The 24,017-nt window shown below is 35.1% G+C and overlaps 2 protein-coding genes across 3 annotated transcripts in view; one reads left to right on the top strand and one right to left on the bottom strand.

Moving 5' to 3' along the window:
* The window catches only part of LOC148954020 (uncharacterized), a 50,785-nt gene extending 40,055 nt beyond the window's left edge, over positions 1-10,730 (top strand). For both annotated transcript variants that reach the window (XM_089085748.1, XM_089085750.1), the window contains exons 4-5: positions 630-810; positions 3,964-10,730. In XM_089085748.1, coding sequence (XP_088941874.1) covers positions 630-810; positions 3,964-4,373 — 591 coding nt within the window. In that variant the 3' untranslated portion in view covers positions 4,374-10,730. The remainder of the gene's footprint in view (positions 1-629; positions 811-3,963) is intronic.
* Positions 10,731-11,089: 359 nt separating this feature from the next.
* The window catches only part of LOC148954019 (type-1 angiotensin II receptor-associated protein), a 43,947-nt gene continuing 31,019 nt past the window's right edge, over positions 11,090-24,017 (bottom strand). The window contains exons 4-5 of the mRNA XM_089086083.1: positions 18,183-18,326; positions 11,090-14,467 (exon numbers count right to left, since the gene is read on the bottom strand). Coding sequence (XP_088942209.1) covers positions 14,385-14,467; positions 18,183-18,326 — 227 coding nt within the window. The 3' untranslated portion in view covers positions 11,090-14,384. The remainder of the gene's footprint in view (positions 14,468-18,182; positions 18,327-24,017) is intronic.

Genomic DNA, 24,017 nt, shown 5'->3' with positions numbered 1-24,017 from the left:
GAGTTTTTGATAGTAGAGGGTACCTAATTTAAAAAAAGGCGCAAAATAGCTTAAGAAGATGTAAGTTTCCTTTGAAGATGTACTGTCTTTACAGATTGTGGTTATTCAAATTTTTAAGGGACTAGAAGCGTTTTCATATTTAACTAATTAGCTTTGTTTACTTATTTTCATGGTTCAGCGTGGCAACACTGCCGAAAAATGAGATACGGTGCAAAAAATTTGTAATTAAGTTACAGCCAAAAGACAAAAACATAGTGTTGATTTTCCTTGTTGCCATATTATCAAAACCAGCAATGAAGCTCCTTGGAATTTCCCTTCTGTTTTAGGCCTGGACTCCAGTAACGGTATTTGGTCTGGCTAAAAAGAAAACAACTTTTTTCATTTTTACTTTTAAGAAAGACCCATATTGAGCTGTAGTTAACTAAAATTCAATTTTGCTTCAAGGAATAAAATGGTATTTATAAACAGAGAAAAGAAAAAAATATATAAAAAAGATATAAAAGAAAGAAAAAAAAAGAAGTGAATTACAAAGTTAAGTAAATTTGCAAAAATTTGCTTTTTCTTTTTTCTTTAATAAGCGAAAGCGTACAAAGCAGTTCGTGACCGCTAACTAGGTGTTTTTCTTCTAGTTTTGTCTCTTCAGTTCATGCATACTTGTTTGTATACTGCTCATATCATGTGTTTTTTCGAGCTTTACTTTATTAATCTTCGTTTGCAACGCTGTTGTTCTTCCATCTGATGAACAATTGGATTTCGTTGCTCAGAAATTTCTTGATTTTCTGATGAAGTTTGAGGAATGTTTAACTCCCGGTAAGACCTATTTTTATTCTGACACATGTCATGATTATACTGTACTATGCCTGGACATCAAAGACGGGCCCCCGTCATAAAGACGGGGACCTCTTTTTTCCGTATAAAAATGGAAACAAACTTTGGGTTAAATCTTTCTTCTTTTCTTTTATTCTAACCGTCTCCCATACCATTGGTGAATTATTTGAATTTTGATTTTGAGCCCCTCCTCCAGGGTCTGGGACAATATATCTCCGTGCAGCAATTAATCACTTATAATATAACAACTGAAGGGTATACTCCCCTTTCAACTTCAAAAAATACAAAGTTAAATCGTCTTCTTATGCGAATATCAACTCAAAAATTTCTTTTCAGCGCTGACTGGAACCTTTCAGGGTTTATTTGACATTTGTTGAAACTTCCAAAAGTGAAGAATAAGCAGTGTCTCTATGCTCACACAGACAGGTGGGTTGTGGAAAACGTAGTGCGGTGCATATGCGTACCGCAGCGGCGAAAATGCAGAATCTGTTCCCATCAAAAATTTAGAAAGGCTGATAAAAAGTGGAAAAGAAACACTTACCAGTTTTATTACTGTTTCCTGACCCTAAGGATCTTTGTAGTTGGTCACTTTTTATTACTTTTTCGGCATCTGAGTTTCTAAATTCAGTTTATTTTAACAAGTTTGCCCTGGATGATCCCTGACATAGATTGCATCTTCCTCATGACTGTCGTCCAGCTACAATTCATAGTCATGACCTATATAGCCTAGGCTGGGCAATTAGAGCAAAATTAACAAATCAACAGTTACTACTACTACTACTAACAACTCATCGCAGCACCGCAAATCAGCAGTTGCATTTGCCAAAGAAAAGGGTGGCAAGACAAAATGGTAAAACATGTTTCTCCCCCATTCCTTAGAGTGGATTTTAAGCTTTGGTCATATCTTGTTGGATGATTTGCTGTTAAAACAGTCCAGTGCTCCCCATTCTTACCTTGCAAATTTGTCTCTCTCGAGATCTTCTCCCAAGCCTTCTGAATCAAATTGGGCCTTTCATGGCCAGGATGGCTTTCGTCATAGATTATTGGATGAGATTTGACAGTTAAAACTAGCATTTCAATCCACAAGCGATTCAACCGCATGCGTGAATATTTTCAACGCATGCCTCTTGCGGAAAACCGCACGGATGAACGGGAAGATACGCACACGTTCCTTTATAAAACACAATCAACAGTGGTATTCTTCAGATCTGTGCTCTGTGTGAACATAGGGTGTCGGTCGAAACAAAAAATTACCTTTTGGGGATTTGGAATGCATAAGTAAGTAATCTGTGATCAAACTAGTTTAATATACTCAATATTGTGAAACATCCAGCTTACTTCTAAGCATTATATTTACTTTCAGTCTCCTTCATTATTCGCTATCATTGGATACTAATTTTGATACATCGTGGTTGCAATTGTAATGAGCCCCTTGGGTTTGAGTTAACTATTTTAAGGAACTTTCATAGTTCCAAAGGTCTTTAAGTTGGAACGCCAGCTTTAATGTTAAGCTTCTGGAATGGTTGGGAGCTATTTGCCAAAAAATGTGAAAACTAAAACTTATCTCTTGAATTTTCTTTCTTGAATTGGGTGAAATTAAGTTCATCTCTAAGGGAAAAAAATTACATCTAGTGTTATCCAGCAAATTTATGAATAACGGCTGACTAAAATTAGTTCTATTTGTCTGGACTTTTTCCTTTTCCCCATGAGAAAATAGCTTCTTCTAAAATGACAAACTAGCTATATTGGATTATTGTTTTGTTTAATTAGCCTTTATTCTGCATTTTACCCTAGCTCCAACTATTTTCTAACCCAAGCAAACATCTGCTGACTTCCAAAAACTTTCAGGTCCAAAGAAATTTGCGCATTTAATTAAATCCAAATCTTGACAAATAGCCTTTTCTTTGTAAAAACAACAAGAAAAATATTATCAGGATTAGTAGTAAACAAGTCGTTAACTAGTTGCTGTAGAATGGAAATATATCAGTCTAAATTTCTTTTTGTAAGGTTTACTAACAGAAGTAGACGATTATCAACAGAGCCTGGTAGAAAACAAGACAAAATTTCCTAAAGTTACCCTTCGGGGGTCCATACCCAGCTACCATATGTCTCTTTCCTTGAGAATTGGTGAACGTTTAGACAAATAAAGCCTAAAACTTATATACTATTAGTCGCCATTGTCCTGCGATGATTTGTCATTACCAGTAGGCCTAGTGGTTTTAGGCAGATTGCCTTTCAGGCGAATAATTTGGCAGTTGAGACAATTCAGACACTCTATTTCCCTCTTTAAAATTCCTTCTTACTCTTTCTTCACTCTTATCGTTTTTCCTTGATTCAAAATTAGGCTTTGAGACAAAAGGTACTCATATATGCTTGTCTGTAACCAAACGACAAAATAAGGTCAAAATATTGAATACTTATTGCAATCATTAATTATTATTCTCGCTATCGTGTTTTAAAACAGGACTAATTTTAATAATTTTTAATTTTATTTCTAAATATTTTCAGTTTAAACTTTACTTGACTATTATCTTATTGTAGTGGTTTTGTGCTACTTTTGGTCTTCAACCGATTAACATGACCAGTCTCTGGCAAAAAAAAAAAATAAATAAAAAGATTGTCAGCTTGCTAGAGAACTAATCTGCTGGAAGTTTAGTGTTTTTATGCTAATACAAAACTCATATCTTCTCATAACTGAAGTGTAACTAGGTTTGCAAGAACAAAACTAAAATCGTGGCCAATGTCCTATCCTAGCAATGGAAAGACAAAGTAACCCTGCACATTGGTAGGAATGTATTTCAATGGTGAGGAGCTGCAATTTTGAAGATGAGGGGGAGGAGGTACAAATACAAAAAATAACGTTAAAAAATGTAAATTATATGGAAAGTGAAGGAAAATACAGAACAATGTCGACATTTTGAGAGGAGGGACCATTGGTCCCAAAGCTCCCCTGCCTTGAATAATTTTTTTTTGGGTCTTACGGAAATGACTAGCAACATTTTAGCATGGTTTTTGACGTGTTTGCGCCCATGTCTGACAGCTAAGGTCTAAGGGTGAAACACGGACGAATGCTAGTTTAGTGCTATTTAGTTAACTGGGTATATTCTATTCTGGAAGACTGCTCTTATTTTCTAGGTTGTACTAGTGCTAATCGTGCAGTATTGGAGTCCTTTGTGCCTGAAATGAATCAACAAGCTCTATTAATTCTATCAGAGGTAAGTGATGTTCAACGAGAAATGATGCTAGATGACACTACCGACCTCCTACCCCAGATAATAGAAACTCCTGAATCAAGTGAAACCGAAGAATTTAACTTACTACCTGATCAGGTGAAATCAAGGCAAAGTACCAGCGACGAAAGCGTTGAAATACATCCTGTGGAAAGAGTTATGACTGTGGACGGTGCTCAAGACAATGTTAATAGATGGCTTAACAGACATCGTCTTTCGCCAGAACTTTCTGAAGATACAGACGACTTAAACACGTCTGATGTAATGACTGATTCATATGAGTTGGTCTCAGATGAAGATTTTCACTCGTCTTGAATTTGAGTCTCTTAATTACTTTGCGCTAAGTTTAACGAAATTTTATTGCAGTGTTTTGTTTGCTTAATTCTGTTTTAAGTGTTAGAGGAAGAGGAAATTGCTTGAATTAAATGTTTATTAGGTGATAGATAAAGGGCTGACTTGACCATCCATAAATTATGAGGAATTAAGAATTCGTCCTAAAAGAAATATCCAAACACACTGTGAAAAATGTATAATTACGTGTTTAATGTCACTGCCCTTTTATAAGCATTGCTTAAAATTTGTCATTTTTATATGCTCTATAAGTAGCAATTTGAATACTCTTCTTCTCCAAGTCAGAGATCTTTCCTATCAAGTAATGTAAGAATTAGATTTATGTAAAAATTTCATCTTTGGGGCAGGTTCGATAGAGTATTGTGTTTTTACGTGCCTTATGTTATTCCCCGTACCACCATGTTTAACCAAACTTATAAACTTGTTCTGTTTGAAAAAGAACGGTCAGACTCTTCTGTTCATTTAGTGTATACGGTCTAGACGACATTGAAAAGAAGGAAGTATGCACCGTGTCAATAATCATATCTAAAACTTTTATTCTCCTAGTCGAATGTATTTCCACAGGGAATTTATTGTCTTCTACAATTATGATATGAATTTATCCATGCGCCAGTATTCAGAAATAAAGTTTGTCCAAGTCCCATTTTTTCAATTTGATATTGCAGTGATTTTCTGCAAAAGAAAGCACTGGAAGTTCAGCGTTTGAGAAAGAAGTCGGAAAGGGACTGTGCAGACTCACGGCATGATTTCGCTTCTTATAAATTGTTGCAAAGTGACCTTTTTCATTTTAAATTTGGGCTTCTGTAATATTTTGCTGTTTTTACATTAAATGACGCACGAATGAATGGGGGAGGGGCACAAAGAATGTACCTTTCTCCCTACGTAATCCCCGTAATTTAACGATTTATCCTATTTCTCTATTACGTACCTTTTTAGCGCTTTCTGAAGCTGATCCCTTTCGAAAAATCCCAACATGGGTGCTTCGACGGACGGTTTTAGTTTAAATGAAATTTAATTTTAGATAAGTGGCAATCGATTGTGCCAATGGTTCTGCCATGAAATACACGACTAAGAATAAGCCAGTAAATAAGTTTTTCTTGAAATTTGACTGGTCACTGCCAATAAGAACCTAATCTTTGTTATATTAACACAACACGTGCGTTCTTTAAATGTCTAAGTCATCCCAGTAAAGAGAATTGAAGTTTTAAATGCTATTTAACACTCTTATGCTTTTAAGTTTTGAAAAACCTGGGGTTAAAACTCCCTGAAGGATTTGATAGCCTTTCCTCTTCTAATAAAAGTAAATGTTTGATTGTTTTATATTTAGCTGCTACTACTTTTGATTTTTGAGATATGATTGAAATTTTTTTTTTTATTTTTTGGACAGTTGTGTGAGGAAAAAATAATCTTTGCTTTGTTAGAAAAATATATGTTCTGGAAATTCGCGCTTTCTTCTCATATACAGTCACAGTTTGAAATTCTCTGTATTTTATACTTGCGTGCTCAATAGCGCTTTTAAAAGTTAGTTTTTCATTGAGATGGTTTGTGATGTACAAACACTTTTAGTCTATTTTTACTTGTAGCTATCCATAAAATGTCCATCTCCTGATAAAGGTACTAAAAAATATGGTCATATCTTTCACATGATCCCTTGAAAAAGTTGTCATCTTAAGACTATTATATAGTTTTTCTTATGCCTTTGTATTAAAGAAAAAAAGGGTTGTATGGTACGATTCTAGTTTTTTTTTCAGACGAAATTAGATTAGATTTCATTTAGAAGAAGGCATGACCTGTAAGTATGATCTGATCTAAGAGATTCGAGCGGTATCAATTTTGTATTTTTACTGACCTAGAATCTTAGATGAAATGATTTTCCTTCAACATCTCTCATATAACTTGTACAAGATCTTGCTGAAAAAAGCAAACCAAAGCTTTTTAGGCAGATTGAGCTGCTGCAATCACTAGTCTTTCATTTTGTAAGCTAATATCTCAGTTACCGAGCTGTCAGTTGCGTCAAAGTTTGTTGTCTTGCTTTTTTCGTTTCTTTGCTATTGTACCTCATCTGCAACATTTATTAATGTCTAATTGAGTATGTAAAACAAAGATTGTTTTTATTTGTTTTCATCCATATTCCGTTATTAAAATTTCCTCCTTCTCAACTTCTATTTTATTCAAAATACAATAGTACTATATGGAAATTGACCCCTTTTTATATATAGTCATTGCGTCTTAATACGTAGAGAATAAACTTATTTAAACCACTAAAATAAGAATAAAATGATGACTAAAATTCGTTTTTTTTTCTTTGATTTGTCACGTTGCAATAACTGCCGTCTTTTGGAAAGCATTTTAGAATTTCTGATTCACTATACTCAGATCCCTTTGCTTACCCTAAGTCATTTAGATTTTTGCCGCTTTGACATTATATTGTAGTGAAAAGAAGACTCACTTTTCAATGGGCGCTCATGGAGAGAAAATTGAGGCCCAAAAGCCTCGTTATTTTTGATTTTCCAAAAGTTTATGAGGTATATATGTTACTATGGATGTCCGGAATCTGGTTAATATCGAGATTCACTGATGAATGTCCGAAATTCCTTTTTCTCTGCTTGGGTTTAATTAGCTTTGCGAATCAGCTTTTTCAGTCTGATGCAAGCTTTGATGGTAAAAGTTAGGTTATAAATTTCAGAAATGGGTTAAAAACATAACCTAACCCAATCTGTCACCATCAAACCTTGCATAAAACTAAAAAAGCTGACTGGCAACACTGATTAAATCGAAGGAGAGAAAAAAAAGGTATTTTTGACATTCACCGGTGAATGTAGACATTCACCAATATCGGACATTCACGGTAACATATACATAAATGCGGGAGGAAACAACAACTTACTGTAATGACAATTGAAACCTCTTTAATTAGCCCTTAATATCAAGAATATCATAATTTTTTAATAGACTATATCATACTTGCTAAGAATATTCAAGCACATATCCATTTAATTTTGAATTAACCTAATTGTAACCATGTGAAATTTGTTTATTCCCTATATGTTTTTCAGAGGGGACACAGGCTTTTTTTGGACAATGATCACATTTATTCCTGGTTATTTTTGGTTATGACCATGCAAGAAAAAATTTATGTTTTCTTACAGAACAAAAAGAAACTAGTAAATTAAAGGCTAAGTGCTAATACATAAACAGGTATATTTGGCTTGAAATGCTAATTATTATCATTTTTTTTTGTATCTTAGCCATGTGTTATTTCGCTTGATTTTAGAGCCCCTCTGTGTATATTGACATGCTAAGGAGAGAACTACACAACTCCAACATTTGAGAGCAAGTTTTAAATACTAAATAAATGTAAGAAAATAACCGCGACTCAGTTAGAGCAATTCAAAACTTATTATGCACGCTTTTTGGTCAAACTGAGATTTATAGCTCACTCTTCAAAAATTAGCCTACAGAATCAATTGGACTACTGCGCTTCGAAGTATTTCACGTGGGTATTCAAAAATACTTTTGACATTTTTTGGTGGTTAAAAAATGGGACACATCTTCTTTACTTGCCTGTAAAGTCTTTTAATGCCGGTAATTTTTTTTTACAGTGTCTTAAAGATCTTGGAAAAATTGTCCTTGTAAGAAAACCCACATATTCTTTTTGAAGAATTAAAAATGGCGTAAATAATTTAATGTTTGTTTCAACTTTACGTCAGAAATATAAGATAGCACAGTTATTTCAAAAATCTATTCTTTATTAACTACCAAACGACCAAAAGGTCTTTTTCAGCTTCATGCAAAATCTTCTTCTGAGTAGATACTATTTGGATTGTCGCATCCGATTCAAAAACTTCTTGTTTAAGGAGGCAGCTTTTAGCCAAATTACAGATTATAAGGATTGATATGTGCGTCTTAAGAAGAAGCACTTAAATTCCTAGGTTGAAAATTTTCTGTCCTAAAGCAAATGAATGTAGGTTTTTCAACTTGTTCCTTTCAAGTTTTAGCTTGGTTTTTGTCGTGAGAAAATAAGTTGTATTTTCGCTTATTGGTATATGTATTTATCAGCTTATATTATTCGGTTTGTTATTATTGCTACATTTAACATGATTGTCTGTTGAGTACGAAAGAACGTAGTTTTGTGAAACTAAGATTATGCCTCTGTTATATAAATCACATTGTCTGGAATGGAAGTGCAAAGTTTGAAATTTTTGACAAAATGAATCTATTAGCATATCCAAAGTTGGCGCTTGTCCTTACCTTGCGATGGTTTAAGCCAATCAAATCATTTTTCTGTGTTAGAATGACATTTTTCTGATGTTTATTTTGAGGAAAACTATTGAAAAGTGTTTTATCGATCAAAGCCCTCTTGCACACAGGTGATTGTTTCTATTCGGGCACCTTTGCTTAATAGTTTAAATGAGACTAGATCAACTCCGCTTATGTATTGATTGAGTTCATTTGTCGTATTGGAGCATTGTTTTTTGAAGCATGAAACAAAGTTGAAAAACAGGTCTTTAATAGTAAAAAAGATTTAAATATATTTAAAAAAAAGTACATTGGACAGCTTTGTATTTTAAGAAAATATACTGTGTAAACCTTTGTATAGACACAACGTTTCCAGTTGAAACTTTTTGTTGAAAATCCTGCCGTACCTTCTGTACTAAAGTCGAGTGAAGAATAGTCATGACAATCAGTTTCTCTTTTCAAGAGCAAGCGTTTTTTATTAGAGGCGCGTGTGAAAGAAGCTTAACATAGAACTAAATGAGTCATTAGTTTTGTTTTTGTGAGTTTTAGTTCTCGTGTGACGGGTTGTTTCGATACCTTAATTTTATTTTCGCACTGATCTGTTATCATTTTTACTCTGAATCGAGTTTTCCTGAAAGAAAAAAAGATTGCATAAATATTCAAATCCTCCTGGTCCTTCATTCTTTTTTTTTATGCGCCAAAGAAAATGGAAAAGTGGAATGTAGGAGTCATAAAAATCTTTGGGCTGAGGATTCAGTTACCCAAAATGAATTTCAGGCCCATTTTATTCAATTTCCCTGTTGAGTCTTAAACCCCTCCCTCTGTGTGTACTATCCTTTTAAAAATAACTCACAATTGTGGGGACCAATAGAAAGTCGTTTTTATTCGTCATCAGAGAAAGGACGCGTGACACGCAGCCCCCTTCCCTTACCGAAACTCTACTTCCAAAACCTTTATTTCAGAGGAAAAGAAATTGGTCTTTTGAGCTAACGTTGTAGAACTAAACCATGCTCTTTGTGCTTGATAACAGTTTTGCTGTGTTTAGTGATTGTCCGCTTCTTCTCGTCATGCAAGTTATGAAATTGCAAAAAAAAAGAAGACAAAATAATAAGTACTTTGTCCAAGGGTACGAGTGTACTATTTTGAGATCGGGAAATAGGTAGGGTGTATTGCTTCTGTAAGTTCTTTTTGACAATAACTATTGCATCAGATAATTTTTACATGATAATCTTTCAGGACGATCCCCAAATTGACTCGCAAGTTTTTGAATAGGCTAGTAAGTGAAATACATGACTGAAAAGAATTGAGACGTGACGGAAAGAATTGCTAGGGATATTTGCGTAATAATTGACCAGCATTAGGTTATGAATTGGCTTCATCTAAGGCAATTATCAATTTGTCTTTCATGTATTAGTAAGCTTCTAACAGAACCTGATTGCCGTGATTCAAATGGCATTATGCGATTTTTTTTACCGAGATTTAGAATCTATCCCCGTAAACTTAAAACAGTACTTAAAACAGGATCGGTCGAGCTCCTTTTTGTACATCTTATTTGCCACTGAATGCTTAAAAGCTTTTTTTCCAAAGATTATTACATATCCGTTTCTCACTCGTGGAAAATGAATTAATGATCAAAACTGTTTTTGCCATATGACAAAAATATATCGTCATTAATATCAATGAAAATTCCAAAATTTAAGCCCCCCCCCCTCTTAAAAACCTTATAGCACGGCGCCTTTAAAATTATCACAGCCACATTGGCAGACATTTTTATTGCGTTTATGCCAGCCGTTCTGCAATATAGTAAATATGTCATGAGCTTGTTCACTAACCCTGCTGCATTGTATAATGAAGCGTCAAAGGAATTATTGATAATATTTGTAGGTAATGATGATTTTAGTTTTTTCGGTAAATATGCAAAGTCGCTACGTTTAAAACGTCGACGTCCACACTAGTTCCTTGTTTGCTTAATTTTGTGCATAACTTGTATCAGTTTAAGGTCGATATTTTATTCAAATATTTTGAAACTAGTTCATAATAGCCTAAGCTAATTTTTCTTTTATTGAAATAAATATCTTTACTTCGTGATATTCCTCTTTTTTGAGACTGTATTAGGGCAAAAAAGGAATTCCCGCCAAACCTTTCTCATTTCGGAGATTGGGTTTGACGACTAAAAAGCTAATTATTCTTGCAAAATTTATGTTTCCTAGACGATACCGTTCAACCTCAGTACACACATATACACACAACATTTTATTTCGGAGGGAGGAAAACGTCAACAAAACGCGGAAAAAGTTGAATTTCACCGACTCTATTAGGGTTTGGTAGGGCACGGACCCGATTGTTGCTCCTACCTGATCATATTTCCACGTGCCCCCTCTTTTTCTAAACCAATACCTAATTCGAAGTTTACGCTGAAAAAAGGGGAAGGAAAACATCAATAAACTGCCATTAGTTTATTCTTTGAAAACAAAAAACACATAAGTTGATAAGGTTTATAAACTGGAATGCAAAATGGGGCGGAACAGACGCTTCTTGATATTCAACATATCCTCAGTGACAAGCATAAATCAAACAGTCAACTTGTACTTACTCTTCTCAGGTCTGTAGTGCTTAAGATATTGACAAGAGAGAAATTACGTATCTTCGTCTCCCAAGCAATGACAATTAGAAACCGCGTAACTCAGTTGTCCAACAACAGCCGCGAGCTTTTTTCATTTTGCGAAAATGAGTAGAAATTTAAAAAAGAAGTGGTATTAAAAGCGCGAAGATGTTTTCATACTTATGATGTGGAACGACCGTATAAAACTGAAATGCATTACCTGAAAAAAAACCGAAAAGTACAAAAACAATAGAAATTCGATTTTGAACAAGGATTAGGGAATTTTACAGAATCCAAGAGAAAAATTTACCTATCTCACAAGAAGATCCAAAGCATGTACTGTGCTGTTTATCAGTTATTAACTTTTTTTCTGTGATAACCGAGATAAGAGGTTTCTGCTACATGTTTTTTTGAGCACTTTCAAAACAATTTGTAAATTGACACTCATCTAACACTCGAATATTTAAAATGCATAACGAAAAAAAATTACCAAAGAAGAAAAACATCCAATACTAGTGAGGAAAAGTAAACACGATTTACACGAATATTACTATCCAAAATGCAAACATTGAGTTTGAACCAAGACTGGATACACTGAACGATAAAAAGACTACAAACATACGAAGAAAATCCTAAAGCAAAAAAGCTAATGCACAAAAGGAAAGATTGTATGCAGTAAGATGAAAAAGTGCCTTCGCAATAGATACAAAAAAAGGGAAAGAAAACACTGGCCAGACAACCACGATTTTACAATGATTCCCCAAATGTTTTTTTACGAAGGCATTTGGCTAATTACAACGACTTTGTTATAACAAATTGACACATATAAAGCATCAAAATTGATATAGCTCTGCTAAAAAATTAAGACTAATTTGAAAATTGAAAAATAGAGAATGTGTTCACTTTGTTTGAGCGTGTCCAAATTTCGGAGCCGGTATATAACAACAATGATAACAAAGTCGTGCTTAAAAAACAATGTTATATTGAATCATTTGCAAAAAAGACATTTTGATTAAACAAAAATTGAAGTTATTATAAATTTTAATTGTTTATTTTTTCTCTGCTAGCTAGCAGTTTCATTTTTTGTTTCAGTTCTACTTTACTACCTTATTACATATAATTTTTACACAAGACTAAGATCTAAGGACTAGAATAGTTTTCTATCACTAGAGTTAACCTAGTTCAGTTAATAATATTTTAGCTAAAAACATAATAAAGCTTTGCTCGATTTGAGATTTGTGAAGCCAAGCCTGGATGATGGATAAAACGACATTAATTGACAATTAAAAATTGATATTACTGAGAAAGCACATATTTTTAGTAAGCATTATTAGTGTCTTCTCAAAATTATGTCAGAGACAAGCTGTCTGAAACTGCACAGAGTTTAACTCGCTGCTGACAAGGAATGACTTGAAACATTATCTTAAAAAAAAATTATTCCAAGAAAAAATCAATCCCAACGGGAAGCGATCCAGAATAAAATACATCGGAAGATGACAACTAGCTTCTTGAATTGAACGAGGCTTAAAACTACTGAAAAATGATTGCTGTCACTAAATCAAATCAAGGACTAGACACTTTCTGTTGGTTAGTTTAATGCGAACTACATTATTCATGAGAAAGGAATCAGAAGGTTATACAGGAAGATACTATTGGTCCGGGAAAGGGTTAAGTCACTCAACGAAAGAATAATACAAATTAACTGAAACAGTTAGTGCTTTGTCAAATTGATTAAACTTATTTTTAGCTTTCCAAGCGGTTACTACAAGAAAAGTTTTATTTTACTTACTGGCACAGTTTTAAATTAAATCCTTCTTTTTAGTATCAGTTTTTTTTGTCAATATTAATTTTCGATTTATCAAAAATTTCCGATAGAGTTTATATTATGAAGGTACGACCTCTGATCCGAAAGTCATTTTCTGCTGATGTGCAAATGAAAGCCACTGGGCTTTAAGAGATAAATTTAAATATGATATAGAAGGAGCCTCGGTGTCCTACTTACGGGGATACCTGAGGTGACTCCAAGTTTCTAGTGGAAACTTCCCAGAACACGTTACATTTTTAGATTCCACACAAAAATGAATTAAATTTATCTTTACCATAAAATAAGAGAAAGCCAATCAACAGTTGCAAGGATTTGAAGGGTTACTTCTATGCCAACCAAGCCTATTTTTGCTACTTCTTAAATGCCTTTTCCGAAAAGAGAAGATAAAATGTGCTTAATTTTTTGGCAAATCTACATTTTACAGGGGCTACCATCCGAAACTTGAGGGACTCATGGTATCTCCATAAAAAAGGCAACATCTTGGCTTCTATATTGTTTTACAATTTCTCCAAGAGCCTAATAAAAAAAATTTTTTAAAGAAGAAAAATCCCCGTAAAATTCATGTTTTTAAAATAAAACATTTAGCAACGACGAGATAACTATCGTGAATAACTTTTGGAAAGCCCTGAACTAAGAACATACATAGCTTATTCTGTAAACTAGTTAACTTCTTCCCAACCAAATGAAATTAATGACAATGCCAAGAATAGTAAACACAGAAAAAAAAAATCTGAATACGCTTGAATAGAGATTCAGCAAAGAAATACAGATACAGAGATATGTAAATAAAGATCAAAGAACAACAAAAGATCAAAGGATAGGTACAGATACGATAGTGTTTTATTCTAGGATTTTATCCTTTGTGTCAACTGGCTGAAACACTACATATCTGTTAGTTTAAGGCTAGCTGGCGACTACTTTGTCACTATTTATAAACATATTTTGACAAATACATCAAATGATGTGTATCTGTTTAGTTAAATTTCAGAGAAACATACTTCTATATTCAATAAATACTGAACTATAATAATTGAATCTATGCTGAGATCATATTAAGGACTGTTTTCTAATTACCTGTAATAACTTTTTTTTCAAGCCTCTAAATTTACGATTAAAATAGATAGAAAGTATCTACACCGTTTTCTCTCTTTATCACTGAATTTTACTTGATCGATGCATCAGATTTACTCTATATTATTTCAGTCCTTCTTAAAACCAACCATGACTAAAGCCTTCATAATTAGCTAAATATAAGAAGGCACAAACACACAAGGATAACAGACATGCAACATAAACAAATAAAAATGTTTTAAGGCCCCGGAGGCGTTGCAATTGTTGGTGCGGGTCCAGTTCGATCGATGTCCTCATATGGATCTCGTCGTACAGTTGGAGCTAAAAAAGAAGAAAGAAATGATAAACACAATTTTGAAATTAAGAATGTAGTAGTTTCTCACACACTGAGCAGGAGAATAGCAATAAAGGCAAGAGGCTTTTAACAAGAGTAGAAACAACGAGGAATGCATGGGCGCCCATAGGGGGGGAGGCAGGGGGGCGACCAACCCCCCCCCCAGCTGAATGATGCTGCCTTATTTTTATATTTTTGTTCTGAGATTTTCTATTATATAGCATTAAAAGTGCCAATTAGACGAGGTTTGCTCCCCCCCCCTGTAATTCAGCTTATGGGCGCCTTTGGAGGAATGTAATGACGGAATGAAAAAAAATAAATGTTAAAACATAATACATTTAAATATTACATTTCAGAAACTACTTTAGGTAAAGATAAAAGCACAGATAATAGATTTATACAAAAGCATTACGTTTATTTGTAGAATACAGTAACTAATTGAGTTTCTGTCATTCTATAATATGTTTTGACATGAGCCCTGCTGGTTACTCTGCAGACATCAACTCAACAATTAACTCCAATGCGCTTGATCATGTTTAGGGCATGTCTGAAGCAAGAATAGCAATGATTCTGCTGGCTCTAAAATTACCCTAATATGGTTTTCCATTTCAGAAGAATAGCATGGATTCGATGTGTCTAAGTAAACTTTTCCTCTTATTGTATGCTAAATGAAAAGGTTGGTTCTCACACACTGTCAGGTATTAGGCAACTCTAAACGCTCACTTTTAGATAAACCAACGGTATATATATCAAAACATACTTGTTATGTTATGTACTTGTTACTGTTTATTCTAGTTACTTACGCGCTAACTCACTAATGTGACATTCCCCCCCCCAAAAAAAAAAAACAACAACAAAACAATCAGCCAATACCGTGCTTTTTGCCAAAGAAGAAGAACTAAGTTAAAGACGTCAGAAAAAATTGACAAATAACTTCTTGATTAGGCTCAGAGAGAGCATTTTCTCTAAAACTAGCATCCAAAATAGTCAGTTCATATACTTGCATCATCATTACAGTGACCCATAACAATTTTTTTTTAGTCGCAAAGCTACCAAAAAAAGCGCAAAAATATAGACAGGCTCCAAGTAATATGTTACTCGAAACTAATATTTATTTCTTCGATAGCATATGAATGAATTGGGACTTCCTCTTATTGAAATTCCTTTAAAAAACTTCCGCTTCTTTGGCGTTAAATTGTTGCTCCTCTAATCCATTTTGAGGCTCTTTCTTCCTCCCTATTCTGCTAACTATTTTGCATGCTGTTCTTTCGATTTCTTCACATTTTCAGCCTCTAGATATGCACGTAACTTGCGCTGGCGCTCCAGGCTAGTCGAGGTAGCTTGTTTGTTATCAGAAGGAATTTAGATTCCTCCACACACAGTCATTCCATTGATGAGCCCCTTAAATCCCATAAAGACTCTGTCGTCAAAATCACTTTTACCGACTTCCTCTTTCCAAACTCATTGCCATGATAAAGAATGAGGCAACACTTGCGACAGTACAATATTGTGCTTTATTAGACGTTACTTTCAGAACGATAAGCCGTTTCAAAACTGGTTGACTACTTGCATAGGCAGAAAAAGGATCATTGTCTAATTACAAAAGCCTTCACTCATCACGTAGACTGGCAACACAAGATTCAGACGGCATAAATACGGCAATTTCTGCAATATCTTTTTTTCTATTCTCTAGTGTGATGCAACGAAAATACTTTAAAATAAATCCTGAATCCGAGGGTTATCAGGTTACAGGTTACCTGTGACCTGAAACGCATTGCGTCTACTTAGCTTAAATGTTTAAAATCGTCATTTACTCCAAAACAAGCTCCCACACTTTCAAGAGCCTGGTATGAGCTGCTTTTATAAAAATGCTCGTTTTAAATCGCATTCTTACTATAACGTCTGGCTCTATAAATCTGTCTACCAAAACTAGTGCAGGGTGACAACTCTAGGTAAACACGGTACACATTAAAGACTTTTCAGTCTGAAATACTTCAGTAAAACTTGTGAGAACTTTGTCAAATGACGAAAAAAGAAGAGATTGTCTGTGAGGTTATTTCAGCATGTCCAATGTTTCTTTGTAGCCACTCAACTTAGTCATGGCTTCTGAATGGAAAGGAACATACTTCAAAACGTATTTCTGGTATGGGTTTAACCGTTAAAGAACACGCATGGCAGTTTCTACTAGGGTCATCAGCTGCAATTCAATGTACTTCAGAAATATCTATATCGACAAGAATAATTCTGTCTAAGTTTTATCGCAATCCTCTACACCTCACAGTCATCCTTTGAAGAAGTAATAGACGAGGAACATTGGCTTAGCTAGTGTTCGCGAAACAATAAAAGAACAGCATCAGTCAAAAGTGAAGAAAAGAAAAATAGAAGAAAACAAGATTATCAACCCTGGTATTGAATGGTAAGAAGAAAAGCCAGAAAAACAATCTCGCACATGTTTCGTAACCAAAAGCATAGATTTTCCCTTTTTAATGTATTTCAAATAATGTGCTTGCCTAAAAAGAGAGAAATCTGACTTCTTCTCTAAATTCAAACGATTTTTCTGAATTCGCAGAATTTCTGGCTTTTTGTAGAAAACTTGATTTAGTCGCAACCCGAATGATGAGTTGCGTAGCAATTTTTTTACTTATTAATATGTATGTGTGGGAATAAGAGCAACAATGAAAAAATATCTTACACTGGCACAATAAATAGGAGGTGTTTATAGACAAGATTTAAAAAAATTTCATATTCATCAGGCATATATTGTGGTACGGACCATGGACCACATACAGCCAACCATTACCTATACTGCAGCCACAGTGCCTTTTGTTAAGAGGCAAATGCATAGCTGAAAGAAGCTTGAGACATTTTCAGACGAGATAGAATAAAGGCATTTTTGCAGGTCATTCGAAAAAAAAAACATAATAAAACTGTTGGTAATACTCATGTACAGTATTTTTTTCCTAACCACCCCCCCCCCCCCTTCCCCCACAAAATCTCAGAAAATTCCTGAGAAAATTCGGAACGTCAGATTACAAAAATGTATTGGTGGCCAGGGTGGCGTTTTGAAAGATTTAAGCAAAGTGGACACGACATACTTTAGGTCATAGGCAAAATACGCTTACTTCACCGTGTCAAAACATATTGTGAAGAAACACATACAGTCTCCTCTTTTCCTCATGCTTTTAAATCTCTATTTCTTTTTTTTTCTCTCTTCTTGCTTTACTTCTCTTCAATCCCCTCAGTTTTGCTCTCCCTTAATTTTTATAAGTTGATGTAATGCGTGGTTTCTGTTCTTCTGCCTGTAATAGCTTTGATAGATGATTGATAGTGTTTTAATTGCTACTCGGCATATCAGTATTAACACAAAAATAAGAGGAGAATATCCAAATATTTGTATCTGATTACGAACTTCCTTATAAATTTTCAGGGTCTTAACTCTAATAAACTTGTAAACAAAAGTTGTTTTTCTCTGATTAATTTATTTCTGATGTAGAAACACGAAAAAATAAGGTTTAAAATAGACTAAAGTGAGGTATAAGATATGACACACTATAAGATTTATTAGAGACTGGCTACCACAACCTTTAGTCCCTTATTAAGTCTAGGGAAAAAAAAACCTGATAAAATAGCACACTAGATTTGTCTAAGAATGCGAATCTTGACTTTAGATTGGATTGAGGATTGAACGTCGGATCAACTTACCGAATAGGTTATTGAACTGAGCTCCCAACCCACCCCAGTCTCCTTGTCGCTCTTGTGAGATTCTGTACAAAACTATAGCTGAAACTGGGCGTATTAAGAGATTCACCACCGACATGGCTGCACTAAATCGTTGAGATGATGAGCCTAAAAAAAGAAAAAGAATGAATAATATTGAGTTCTCCTTGGTGCTACTGTGGTCGGCATCAACCAGCTACACAGGGTTGGTAATCGTGCTTGCAAAGCTTGAGTGAAATGAGGAGAGGATGATAAGGGATCCTTACCCTTCCAGGGATAACCGCCTTATAAGCAAGAACGGTTTTTGACGGCCAGACACCAAAAAGCTGAAATAGAGGAGATGGGGGTAGATCTAGGTCCAAGAGTCCCACGATGTTTAAAAATTTGACCTTAACTTCCAAAATGTTTCAAATTGAAAGAAAGAATAAAATCATAAACACGAGTCTGAGAAAGACTTCTCGAAGAAAAAGTCACCTGACCCCTCATCACCTTTTTAATGGGTTAATTCAGAAAACTTTTTCACAAAATAAGTTTTTCAAAGAAAAGTAAAGAACTCCATTAAAACAAAAATGAGCAAAAATAAAGTCAAATAATCTACCAAGCGTGAAACTACCACAAATCATCATCAATTAATAAATGAAACCCAAAACGAACAGAAATTACAATAAATAACCGAGTCAAACTCAAAAAACGAGCAGAGATTAAAATGAGTAGGGCTCAAAACCCCTATGCCTTCCCAAGGCCAGAACATTATTTGCACTTTACTGAAAAAATATAAATGTTTTTACTTTTATAACTTTAATATCAAATGATATTAGCATTTTGATTACTAAATATCAGCATATGTATATTAAACTGACAATGCACATTCATTTGTGTTTTTTTCAGTCAAATGAAAATTATATTCTAGTCTTGTGAAGGCATAGGGGTTTTGAGCCCTACTCGTGTTAATTTTTGGTCGTTTTGAGTTTGACTCGGTTATTTGTTGTAACTTCTGTTGATTTTGGGATTCATTTATTTATCGATACTGATTTGTGGTAGTTTTACGCTTGATAAATTATTTGATTTTAGTTTTGCTCTTTTTTGGTTTAATGGAGCTCTTTACTTTTCTTTGACAAACCTATTTTGTGAAAAAGTTTTCTTAATTTCTGTTCGTTTTATATTGACATAGTCTTTTCAGGGGAAAAAAAATAATACTTAATCTTTTCATTTTTTTAAGGTTTTAGTTTGGCTTACTAATTGTATGCTGGAGATAAATTTTCAGCAATTTTTAATAACGTATACTCCTCTAAAAATGTGTACACAAATAGAAGTGTTCAATTTAGTTTCATACCTCCTCTAGTCGACCTGAAATGGAAAACATTAGACCATTTGCAAAAAATATGTTTACTTTCTTTGATGGCTTGGATACACTTACGCTATTTTGATTTGATGAAATCTTAAGAGCAGAAGTAGCCCCGAAAGTTTGAAATTATACCCTCAGTCGTTCTTAGGATAATGCTGGGATGCCTTATTGGGAATTAGCATTAACAGGGTGCATTTCGATTTAATCTTAAGGCAACATTTAGTTTTTAAACAAGGGTGGGCGTGGGAAGGGGATTAGTTGCCCTCCAATCACTTTCGACTATTAAAAAGGGCATTGTTCCTTTCTATTTTCAACTGAATGAGCCCTTTTCAAAGTTTTTACGACAACTCCTTTGATACGAAGTGCCCTGGTCTAAACAAAAAAAGAAAGAAAAAAAATAATACATTGTACCCACATCGATCTTTACTATAAAAATGTCAAGCTTTCCAATCACTTTCAACTATTAAAAAGGGCCCCAGCCCTTTCAATTTCCAATCGAATGAGCCCTTTTTGAGTTTCTACGACAAAGTTTTTTATAAAAACCTTATATGCCCCAGGACATAAATTACAACCTATGCCCTGAGGGCTGTGAGGGGTTTGTCATCCTCAAAGATCTAATTTCCAGAACTTTCAACTACGTTAAACAAAATCTATCTCAAAATTTTGATTGGAAGTCTCTGGGGAAATGGCAGGAGCGAGTGAAGCGTTGGTCGCCCTTCTATCCATTTCAGACCTTAAAAAAGGCACTAACCCTTTCAGTCTTCGATTAAATGGGCCCTTTTGAAGTTCCTATAAAAACAGTATATATAAAAACCTTATATGCTACCAGGACATGGCTTCCAGTTTTTACCCTGAGGGCTGGGGGGAGCGGGGTTCCATTCTCAAAGACATAATTTCCAGAACTTTCAACTACGTTGAACAAAATTGATGTCTCAAAATTTTGATAGGATGAGTTTGGGGAAATGGTGGGCATGAGAGGGGGGTTAGTTGCCCTTCAATCACTTTCGACTATTAAAAAGGGCACTAGTCCTTTGAATTTCCAATCGAATGAGCTCTTTTTCAAGTTTCCAAGACAAAGCTTTCAATACAAACCTTATGTGCCCCCAGGGCATAACTTACAACCTTTACCCTGAGGGCTGTGGGGGGAGTGTCATCCTCAGATATAATTTCCGGACCTTTCAACTACGTTGAACAAAATAGCTATCTCAAAATTTTGATTGGATGTGTTTGGATAAATGGTGGGCGTGGAGGCGGTTTTAGTTGCCTTCCAATCACTTTCGACTATTAAAAAGGGCACTAGCCATTTCAATTTCCAATCCAACGAGCCTATTTCGAACTCCCTACAACAACACTGTCTATAAGAACCTTATAGACCTCCAGGGCATAAGTTAGAAATCCGGTCCTTCGGGCGCTGAGGGAAGGAAGGGATTGCCATCATTGAAGACCTCATTTCAAGAAATTTTAACTATGTTGAAGAAAATGGCTTTCTCAAAATTTATATTGGATGTGTTTGAGGAAATGGTGGGCGAGAGAGGGGTGTTAGTTACCTTCCAATCACTTTCGACTATTAAAAAGGGCACTAACCCTTTAAATTTCCAATCGAATGAGCCCTTTTTGAAGTTTCTACGACAAAGCTTTCTTTAAAAACCTTATATGCCCCCAGGGAATAACTTACAACCCTTGCCCTGAGGGCTATGGGGGAGTGTCCTCCTCAAAAACATAATTTCTATTCGGAAATCAACTACGCTGAACAAAATGGCTATCTCAAAATTTTGATTGGATGTGTTTGGGGAAATTGTGGGCATGGAAGGGGTTTTAGTTTCCTTCCAATCACTTTCACTATTAAAAAGGGCACAAGCCACTCCAATTTCCAATCGAATGAGCCCTTTACGAAGTTTCTACGACAACTCCTTCGATACGAAGTGCCCTGGTCTGAAACCAAAAAATAAATAATAAACAATAGGTTGTGCCGACATCGTTCGTTACTTAGGCAGCGCGATTGCGCTGCCTATGATAAGTAAAATTTCATTGACAGTTCCTTGTACAATGAAACTATTTTTTCACTTGATATTTCGTTGTATGAACTTGCTGCCCGCAAAGATCGAAATCATTTCGAATAGGAGCTACAGATTTTTGATAGACTTTTGACATCCTTAGGACTAAAATTATTGTTTTGTACAACAAAAATTGAACGCCCCTTTTTCGGGCAGTGTTTTCTTGTGTGTATGCTGAGTTTTCCTTTGTTGAGTTTCCGGTAAGGACTCGAGGGGCTTTAATTACGTCATAGTTTTCCAGATTTGCATGCTGAGTTTTGCCCCTGATGTGTCGTCAGTGTTGACTCGAGATGGTTAAATTTCGCCACACGAACTCGAGAGGAATCTATTTTATCATAGTGACTTAAAAAGTTTTCTCTGAGCTATTTGTCAGTTGGTATTAAATCTGGAAGTAAGTAATAAGCATGTAAAATCAGGCTTTGAGAAATTATGGGGAATTAAATAAATTTTAAATAGAGCGTTTTAAGTCATTAATATGTAAATCAAATCAGACTCGAAATAAAAATAAAAATTAGACTTGAATAAGCATATGTACGTTAGTGGCTTTTACTAAGAGAAAATTATAATTGTTACTTAAAGAAAGAGATGAAAATAAATAAATACTCAGCATCTTTTAGAGAGAAGATTAGTTTTCAGTACTATTTAAATAAACTCAGACTTGAAAGAAAAATATTGTGGGGTGGAAGGGCAAAGCATCCCTAATTCTACAAACAGGGGCGAATATCCAGCATTTTTATCGGGGGGGGGGGGGGAAGAGGGGTCCATATCTGGATAGTCAAAGGGCATGGGATGCATATTATTTTTTCTCTCCACGTTATTGGGGGGGGGGGCAACTGCCCCCCTTGCCACCCCCAAACGACGCCCCTGTCTAAATATAGAGTCAAAGGAAAAATTAAAGCATTGTAAAAAGTGAATAAAATGACGTGTACTGGGGGGGGGGGTGAAGCGGAAAAATCTTGTAGTCCCGAGGAATACTAAGCTAGTAAGAGAGGAGGCAGAGCATGTGTACGGATGTCGGGGTTCTGAGGAAGATGAGCACTATTAACAATAAAAACTTGATTTGAAATGAATGATTAAAAATCTACGGGGGAATGCAGATGTTGTTGGGTGCTAGGTATTATTAACTTTAAAAATAGAGTCGAAGCAAAAAAAAAAGCATTGGATATGAATGAAATGATGTAGGGGCAGGAGGTGGGGGGGGGGGAGGCAGTTGTTGTGCGTGTGATCAGCCTTGTCAGTAGCATCGCAATTAATCAACCGAGTGTTGCTCGTGTCATAACTTACACTTTGAGATATTTAGATAGACTTGAAAGAAAATAAGAAATAAACAAGGTGATTAGATTGTAGCTGGGATATGCACAGATCTATCCCTCTTGTCTTTGCGATCACAAGTCTGAAAATGTGGCAAAAACGAAATTCTCCTTGATTTGTTTGAAACTTAAGAGGTTAAGTCGATTGCCAGAGTTAATTTCCTGTCGATTGTCATGTCACAGTCGATTGTCGAGAAGAAACTAAAACGAAATCGATTGCGAGTAGAGACCCAAAATCGCCACTAAAAACGATCAGTTTTTTTTATATTTGTTTGAAACTTGTGTCCTTACGTCTGCGCTAAGACAGCATAATAGGAAACAGCCCAAATTACGCTAGTAGGAAATTTAAAACAAAACAAAAAAATACCCACAAAAAAACGCACTGGTTCTCCCGCCAATGTGGCAAGAAAAGCGCATAAAAGCTTTATCAGAGCAGGGGTCGGCCGCGACGAGGTGCGCAAAAAAAGTGACTTTAGTTACTTGAGGACACCAAAAAAGTGACAAAAAGTGACTACTCAGAAGCCGTCAGAGCATAGGCAGATGGATTACAAGGATCCCATCTGCCTATGAGAGCCCGACTATGAGAGACCGACACTGGCCTATGAGAGCCCGAGAAGTTACGGACAGAAAGGCGGAAATCCTTATTTTTTTCTTCAATTGATTTTATTTAATTATACAAAACGATAAAAAAACAAGCATCTGCCACAACTAGGTATAACCAACCACTGGATATTATGTCATCACTTCTTTGACTTTTTTGAAAGACAATCAATTAGTTCAGATTTCCTCTTCAGAACAAGTACTTCAACCGATTCAGCATTATCTGCCCTTTCCCTTTCTTCGGAGCCAGCTTTTAATGCTACTTCCGGCATATTTTGAGCAAGACCGGTTTTCAAGAAGTCCGTCTCTTCCACAGCTGTCTTAAACCGTTCTCCTGCCTCTCTCAGAAGGGTATCAGCTATTTCCTTCTTCTGCTTAACCATCTTTTTTTTTCGTACAATGTCTTACTCTAGGTCCGCTATTTTTTGCCTCTTCCATGCCATCTCCTGGATTTCTTGTTCAGCATCTTTCTTCTCAGCTTCAAGCTTCTCTCGCTCTGATTTTTCCTGCC

The sequence above is a fragment of the Artemia sp. Qi Xiang Cuo genome, chromosome 3, assembly GCF_049724085.1.
Source record: "Artemia sp. Qi Xiang Cuo chromosome 3, ASM4972408v1, whole genome shotgun sequence".
Classification (NCBI taxonomy): Eukaryota; Metazoa; Arthropoda; class Branchiopoda; order Anostraca; family Artemiidae; genus Artemia; species Artemia sp. Qi Xiang Cuo.
The sequence above is the reverse complement of the archived record's forward strand: the minus strand, read 5'-3'. Positions and strand labels throughout refer to the sequence as shown.